The sequence below is a fragment of the Fringilla coelebs genome (genome assembly GCF_963513975.1).
Source record: "Fringilla coelebs genome assembly, chromosome: 3".
NCBI lineage: Eukaryota > Metazoa > Chordata > Aves > Passeriformes > Fringillidae > Fringilla > Fringilla coelebs.
The window spans coordinates 24,678,394-24,687,124 of NC_140030.1; the positions used below are offsets into that span (position 1 = coordinate 24,678,394).

At 35.7% G+C, this 8,731-nt stretch overlaps 1 protein-coding gene across 1 annotated transcript in view; it reads left to right on the forward strand.

Moving 5' to 3' along the window:
- Positions 1–8,387, forward strand: part of TINAG (tubulointerstitial nephritis antigen) — a gene marked incomplete at its 5' end in the record, with an annotated part of 38,314 nt that extends 29,927 nt beyond the window's left edge. Inside the window, 2 exons of the mRNA XM_084202198.1 lie at positions 6,990–7,035; positions 8,262–8,387. Coding sequence (XP_084058324.1) covers positions 6,990–7,035; positions 8,262–8,378 — 163 coding nt within the window. The 3' untranslated portion in view covers positions 8,379–8,387. The remainder of the gene's footprint in view (positions 1–6,989; positions 7,036–8,261) is intronic.
- Positions 8,388–8,731: the final 344 nt, after the last annotated feature.

Genomic DNA, 8,731 nt, shown 5'->3' on the forward strand with positions numbered 1-8,731 from the left:
TGTGACCTCAGGCTCAGGGAGAGAATGTGAAAAGACAGAATAGCATAGAATGAGGAGAGGAAAGTGTGGAAGAACCAGGTGGAGGCTGTTGTGGGTAGCAGAGTGTTTGTGTTTAGTCACAGTCTCTCTAGTGAAATAGGGCTTTCAGTAATCTGAAGGCAGGATGGACCGACCCACGGATACTCAGAGAGAGCAGGATCTCTCAGGCAGTTTCTGTGTCTGTTCTAGACACAGGGAGATAAGCAGAAAAAGTGAATAATCGCGACTGGGATACATAACAGTTAAGTTTTTATATAGTAAAGTTAAATTCCTATGCCTCTGCATGTTTCCTTTATCTTTTATAGATATTCATCTGTTCTAGCTCAAGTATCTAAAGGTGAGCTGAATTGCTTTGTTGGATCTGATTTCTCCTTTTAGACTGTAATAGAATTTGTGGGATAACATCACACTTAAATAGCTAAAATGAAAAATTCTAGATTAGATTACAGAAATCCCACATGTAATGGCATTTTAAAGTTGCTTAAACCCAAAATGATTGGTGTGTACTATTCATAGTAAGACAGTATTTTCAGAATCTTGCATATGTATGTGCGTGTGTACCTACATGCATTCACGGATCCATACATACACAATTACAGCTCTTAATGACACCAGAATGAAAATCAGTTAAAGAGGCACAATGAAACTGCAAATGGCAAGTGCGACTAAAGAGGAAAAACTATTCATTTGGTAATTTTCATTTTTTCATTGGCACTCTCCTATTTTAAGAAGATTGATGCCTGAAAAATGACATACAAAACTGTCATTTTTATCTCAAGGTCTCTTAATAAAAAAAGACTAAATTCACATAAAGATGAACTCAGTGGTAGATTTCTTTCAGATTGGTACATTTAAGCTAGGATTCTGATCAAACCTGTCATATTTGTTCTCTACCAGATTCTCTGCAATTTTTTTTTATTGTTGATTGCTTGGCTGGGTTTTTCAAATTTTATTTCTCTTCTTTCTAGTCTTCCAGCTTTCTTAGTTCCATCTAAGAAAAGAAATGTAATGTCTATAGGAAAAGAAAATCTGGGGCAGATTTCTTGGTATAAAATGCCATGGTCTGTTTGGTAAGGAAAGTACAGTTCAGTCAAGAAAGTACATGGAATGGAGTAGGTATGGTTCTAGTTCAAACAAATCTCTTCAAAGTTAGTGAAGGGAAGTACCCATCCTGAATGTTTGCAGCTTGTTCAGACAAATGTCTCAGACTTTTATTTCTGAATCACTTTAGTATCAGTACCAAGCTACAATATATGATCTATACCTCACTAAAAAGCTGCAACTGCTAACCCATGACACTGAAAAATCCAGGAAGGTCTCAAGAGCCCATGCCTTTGGCTGCAATTAAATCTGTGGACTATCACTTTAAGGCTTGTAGGAAACAAACCAATATTATTAAAAGCCTTGATAATCTTTTATTAACAAGATAGATTTTCAACACTTGGAAGGAGCTCAGGATGACAAGAGGCTTTTATAAGAGGACACTGAGATGTACATTAGCTGGAAACACATTTCCCCTTTATTTTAATTAGCAATTCACTGAAAGATTTAAACGGAATAATGCAGCTGATTAAATGGCTTGGCCAACTACTAAACTGAAACTTCTATGCCCTGAAAAAACATTGGTTGAATGTTTAACACAAAAAGCCATACTAATGGAGATAAAATCGATATGTGAGGCAAAGAGCTTGTGGTTTAATTTTGAGGAGACAGCCAGACAGAGCAACAACATTCTGGGATTTAATACATAATTAAACCTATCCAAAGTCCAAAGTCCAAAGTCTTGACTACTGTTAGTGATATCTGGGGTTTTGGCTTTGGAGACTGTGTTTCTCTATATTTTTCTCTTAGTTACCCTCAGTTGATCTTACACTCAAAATAACTACAAACAAGTAACATCTTAAACCACCGAAAGTAATAACCCAAACTGTTTTGTTCCTGAATAAAGAAACCTGAGCTTGAGTCCCCTTTATCTTTCATGGGGGAAAAATAATTACTTTTTCACTGTCAGACAATCAACATCAGGTATTAAAGTTAAAAATTAAACAGCAACACTCAAACATTTTACAGCAAAGAGAAATACATGAGGAGATCGTGGGGAAAAGATACAGTGTCTGATGACTCATGCTGTTAAATCCATGAGACTATCTCCCATGCAATTCATTAGAGGAGATCTGTGGGATCTGAGGGATCAGTGGGAGTGACTTAACTCTTGGCTCACTGACTCAGTTTGACTCACCTCTCATGTTGAAGTCTATGCAAAACTACAATTTCAGATTCCAGCAACTATTTTCTAAGAAGCTTTCTCTTGTGGTGAACATAAGTTAATAACCCTAACCTTCTTATTTTTAATACAAGATTAAGAATTAAACATTTGTCTAATTGAGTAGATAAAATTGCTAATTTTTGAAGCGTACTAGGCTGCTGTGATCCAGCACTAAGAGTAGGACATGACCCACAATACTTACAACTTTTTGCTCTGGTAGCGTTATGATAGTTATACAACCAAATTCACAGAAGAAACTGAAATGAGAAGTTTTTGAACTGCATATATTTGTGTCCAGCAAGCAGTTTAAATCCTTGGTTAATGCAAGGTATTGACTTCTACTAATAACAACTAGTCTGCAGAAATTAGCTTGAGGTCTAAAACCTGCCATTCCTCTTTATTTTTAAGGCTGTATTTGTTTTCTGTTTGTATCTTTAGCCTTTAGTTTGTATAATATTATTTAGCACACTCTTCAGAAGTCTTCACTGTATTTGCTGTCAAGAGCATTTTACCTACAAAAGTGAGACTAAGCACGCTTGAACCTAGTTTCTGTTATCTGCCAAAACACCTGAGTTTTGAAGCCACTGCTGATAACCCTTTTCTTGTGTTAGGTTATATTTCCCAGTTTTTATTATTTTATTTGATGATTAATTATCAGCTTACTTTTTTCCTGATAGCTTTCTTGCTTTTCTTGTGAAGTACACCTACATTTTAGTGGTGTAGTTTATTGAAAAACAAGCTGGGAAATGTTCAAATAAAACCAATTTCCATCCTCTGTAACACTACTGAAACAGTCTATGTAGTCTAGTTTTTTACCTGTCAGGCAGAGTTGTGTATTAAGGGCTTGCTCCTACAGAGTTAAAGTCAAGGGAAAGTTATTACTGAAAAGGACAGCTAAGCTGCCTCTACTATATAAAATTGGACACAAAATTATGAAAATCATTTTATATAAGACCACAAGAACTCATTCTTTTATCTGAAAGAGCAACAGAATTCTTTTCACAGAGTCACTTGGAGCAGGTTTCCTTGGAGTAAATTGAAACACATTGCTTATTTTTTCCTGAAGGGGATTGATTGAATGTGGTTTTGTGAAATTACTTTTTTTTTATTCAAGGTTATTTTTGATTGAAGATTGTGATAGTTTCTTTTGGAAAAGCTAAGTGGAGTATATCTCACAGAATATTTTTGCCAGAGAGAAGAAAACTCCCTTTCAAAAATAATTTTCAGTAATTGATAAAAAGATCTTCTAAATTATTTCTTAAAATTTCTTCTTTATCTTCTAAATAAAAATGGAAAGTTTGGATATGAAATAGTGTCATGATTTAAGCCCAGCTGAAAATTAAGCAGTCACTCTCTCAATTTCTTCTCTCCCCCCACACAACCCAGTGGAATGGAGGATAAAATCAAAGTAAAACTTGTAGCTTGAGGTAAGAGCAGTTTAATAATCAAAAATAATGTAAAACACAATAATAATGGCAAGTGATAATAAAAAGGGAAAAACAAGTGCTGTATGATGCAGTTGCTGACCACCTGCTGACCGACACCAGAACCCCCTTCATGAACCCAGATTGGAGGCATTTCTGGGTAACTTCCCCCAGTTTATATACTGGGCATGAGTTCTGTGGTGTGGCATCACCTTTTGATCACTTCTAGCCACCTGTCCCAGACAGGGTCTCTCCTAGTTTATTTTGCATTTGTCTTCATTGTTAAAGCATGAGACAAAAAGAAAAAAAAGTCCTTATTTAGCAAAACCCAAAAAATCAGTGTATTATCAACATCACTCTAATTCCAAATTCAAATCACAGTACTGTAACAGATACTGAGAAAAAAAAACATAACCCTCTATTCTAGTGGAAACCAGGACATAAGGTTGAAAGGTTTTCTAAAAAATACCAAAGGTAGGGACATTAGTGATCTAAAGCTTTGCAAAAATAACCCTGAGAAATTCCCTGTCTGTACAAGTCCTCTTGGCTTTTAAAATGGCATTCATTTGGAGTAAATACCAAGCTGGAATAATCAAAAAAGCAAACAAAAGAGTGTGATTAGATTATTTTGGTCATCTTCCAGAAAATACAATATTTTTGTTCTCTAATGGATGTTGTCCAAGAGTGTGTCACTTTAAAGTCTCTGTCAATTCCACTTGGTAACTAATTCCACTGGGAGTTTAGTTACTTCATAAAACTCCTCCAGGACTATGCTTTTTATTTTTCTTTTTTTTTTTTTGGTTTTGAAGATTTTGAGGGACTGATCAACCAATCAACACTTTCTCTGAGCTGCTACTCTGCAGGGAAGATGATCTTGCTATCTAGAGTGAGCTGGATGCAGCCATCACTACCTCCACTGGAGGTTGAGGTTCAAGTAGGGAATGTAGAAGGGGAGCAGTGGGGGGGACCACCAAAGTGTATCAGGAGAGTCTGTTCTATTTTCTCTTTACCCACCCTTTGCAGAGAAGAGACAACAAATATATCTGCCCTGAGCCTTCTCTCCTGAGGGCTGAACAAAGCCAGCTCCCTCAGCCTCTCCTCACACATCATGTGCACCAAATCCCAAACATCTCAGTGGACTCCTTCTGGTCTCATTCCAGCCTGTTACTGCCTTTCCTGTGTGGGGAAGCTCAAGACTGTGCACTGGACACAGAATGGCAGTCCCAAAAAAAGGAAATCCGTCACTTCTCTTGACCTGCTAGCTGCACTCTATATTTTAATTTACTTTAATTTAGAGTATTTGATGAATACCCATAGGCATTGATTAATGAGAAAACAGCTCTTCTGCCTAAACTGTAAATAAAATACATACCTCAAGTGCCTATGTATCAATGATGACACAAACCCTGGAAAACTGAATTCATGGATACGTTATAGCCAAGGATAAAAAAAAGTTCCTTTCCTATCATGGCTTATAAGTCTTCTTTTATCTAGAAACATTTCTAAGAATCAATGAATTCTTATCAATGTATAAAACTAGAAGTTGACTCTTTTAGAAAATAAGAAATGTTAAAAAACATTTAATCACAGAAATACCCTGTGGGAACCGGTCATTGTCATACTCAAGCAAGCAGGAAAAATAATGTGTAGTACGAAATGCAGGAGTATATGAATATCAGTTCAAGGCAATTTTCTCTGTCTTTGAGGCTAATGTAAATATTGGACTTTCACATTACAGCTGATGTATGTTTTTTTAGTAAAATGGCCATGAGTAAAGAAGTAAATCTGAATCTGATATGAAATTCAAAAGCCTAAAACTTCTTTAAAAAAATTACAATCATGACGGATTGTATCTGAAATATTTGGTAAAGAAATTGCAATTATTGATAATCCCTGAACATTCATGTGGTAATGAAAAGAAAATGCATCATGATGTCTCTTTAAAAGAAAAATAATTGCATTCCAGGGTCATTATGGCAAACACTGTTTTTTTGATTCCTTGAATTTAATCATCAGTAGCGGCAATATGTGCTTGCAACTACAATCCACATTTCATCTCTCTGCTGGTCACCAATTTGTCTTCCTTTCCTTTTCCCCTTTGGCTGAAAGCGCAGGTATTCCATGTAAATGATGGGTCACTGTTAACCAAGGAGAGCTGATGTCACTGTCACTGTTCAAACAAAAGGATGACAGAAAAATCCCATTTTCCCCATTCACAGTGGGATTTTTCATCATATTTTTGCTGGTTGCCTTTGAAAATGACTGGAGCACTGCAAATACAGCTCAAACAGGCGGTGTTGATGAGATATACACCAGTAATCACCCTGTCAATGGCATTTGATATATTCTAGGATTAACTTCACACTGGGGAAAAACCATCTAAAAGTTCACATCTTTGGTTTTTTGTTTATTTGTGCCCTTTCATAGGCACCCGAGCATCATGAGCTGTGAATAGTAACTAGACAAGCATTTGTTGTATAAATTAAAAACAAGACAGAGCTATTTAAGCTCCAGCAGAAAAAACATGTGTACTTAACTACCTAAGGTGTGCAGTGCAACTCTTGCTCACTAAAATACATCCAGGTGATTGGGTTGGAACCTCTGCCCTGTGTATAAAGTGAGACCTAAAAATCAGGGTACTAAGCAGTTCAGCTATATCTATACCTCTGTGAAAATCCTATCACTTGGCAGGTGGGTATGGCAGGTGTGGAAAATTTCTTGTGTGATTTCACAGATATTTCCACAAAATTTAGCATGCCCTCAAAGATGACGAAAACATCAACGCCCCCACCTCCCCCCCTCCACCATCCCCAATATGCAATGAAATAGATTAGGCTGTCAGCTGTCATCAGTCCAATTTAATCTGAGAAAACCTAGGAATATTTTCTGTCCCAACTCACCAGCTATTTCTGTAAAGGTGCTGGATGAGATTTTTAACAAAAATGTTGCTAGGGATCTTCAGCTGAGTTGAGGAAATATGTTCACAATAGTTTCAATATTCCTACACAGCTCAGTTCAGTAGGCAAGCTCTCCAGAAGAGAGGTTCTGTCAATGAAAACAGGTTTTTGCAATGAAAAACTAAAACTAGACTTGTGTTAACTTTATGTAATAACTAATGGCAATTTGACTTGTGGTTAGCAAGTCAGCAGGTAACCTCAGAGTTTGTTACTCAGGCTTTGTTCTGACACTGATAATGATTACAACTAATGCTTGTATTTTCTGACTGCTTGCTTCATCAAAGTACCATTTTTTTCTAAAAGGTGGGGAGCATTACCTGACAAAAATGGACAGAAACAGAAGTTTTGGGTAAGTGAATACTTAGGACAGGGTTTTGAAGCAGATGAAAAAATATCTCAACAGCAGAGATCATCTAAAATCTGCTTCTTTACTTTCATTCACCCTCTCTGCACCAATTTTTTTTCCTTCACCTTAAAGTGTCCTACATAATTCTATTCCCTCTCTGGAAAATTTTATCATTCTGACCCTCAAACTATTGCATCACTACCTCAATTGCAAAGCCTGTTTCATACCACCTATATCTGTCATTTTTCCTACACTGCCTTTTCTGTTTCAAATCTTATTCAATTTTTCAAATGTTATTAAAAATTTCTATGAAGAGTCAGTTCTTTTTGATGTCTGCAAATGAAAGTCAGTAAAATTAATCAATAGTAATTGTTAAAATATTTGGAAAAGACAAATTTTCTGTTTAAACAGTGTTGGAAATTGTTATCCAGCCATCAGAATAAGCCCCCAAAGCTAAAACCAATCAAACTAAGAACATTTCCTTTAAGCCATTTAGAGTAAGTCAAATTTTATCACTTGGACTATGACTAACAGCTCATCCCATTATTCCTGCATTCATCTGAAGGTACTTTGGTGTTTACACAGCTGATGGCAGGGCTGATGGTAGGTAGTTTCACTGGTGTCAAAGGCAAAACCTACTGAGACTACTCAGACTTCATTAGAACATAAGTTGCTGAATATGTCAATAGCTACCTGAATAAAACTCCATTCTTTAAAAGTCAGCTTATATATATATATATACACACACATATATATACACACACATATATATCTATCTATATCTATCTATATCTATCTATCTATCTATCTATCTATATAGATATATAGATATATAGATATATAGATATATAGATATATCTCTTTGGTGTGTCTCTGACAGGTTAGTAGGAATTCTGACCATCATTGTTTCACTAACCACTTTCAGCAGTAAAGAGTTGAATATTCATTTAATGATTTCTGCTTCAATGTATGAAACTGTCTTGTAGAAATACTATTCCATTTTTACTGACCCTGATTTTGGAACTGAGATTTTGATCAAACCAAAAAAGGAACAAATTATTAGAAATCAGAAAAAGATACATGCTAATTCTCAGTGCACCCAATCTGAGAGACTCTGTTCCTTAAAAAGGAAACTAACATAAAAGATTAATTTTGCATTTATACCCTGCATTTTAAAATAATATTTTAAAATTAAAATAGATATTTTTTTCTGTTTTGTTTACTTTTAGATTGCTGCAAATTCCTGGGGAAAATCCTGGGGAGAAAATGGTTATTTTAAGATTCTTCGTGGACAAAATGAGTGTGATATTGAGAAGCTGATTTTAGCTACTTTGGGACAGCCATAGTTTATCTGCGCCATCTGCGTGATGTATCTGTTCTTTCCATCGTTGTATATTGAGTCTTTATGGGGAAAAAAATCATGTCTTCTCTCTAAGTTACCTTTCTATTAGCCCTCATGAGGTCTTCCTGACTTGAACACAGACATCATAGCACTCTTGGATCTCACCTGATACAAAAAATCCTTTAGACTAAAAGCATGTTATATCCAGGACTACTGAAAACCTTGATGTCTCACAGAGCAGGAAGTTCCCTCCTCATTGAAAAACACCTAAAAAATGGAGTTACAGTGTTAGCATTAATCTCTTTACAATATATATACTCTGAACAGAAATTATTTCAGAAATATTAGGTGCTCTTC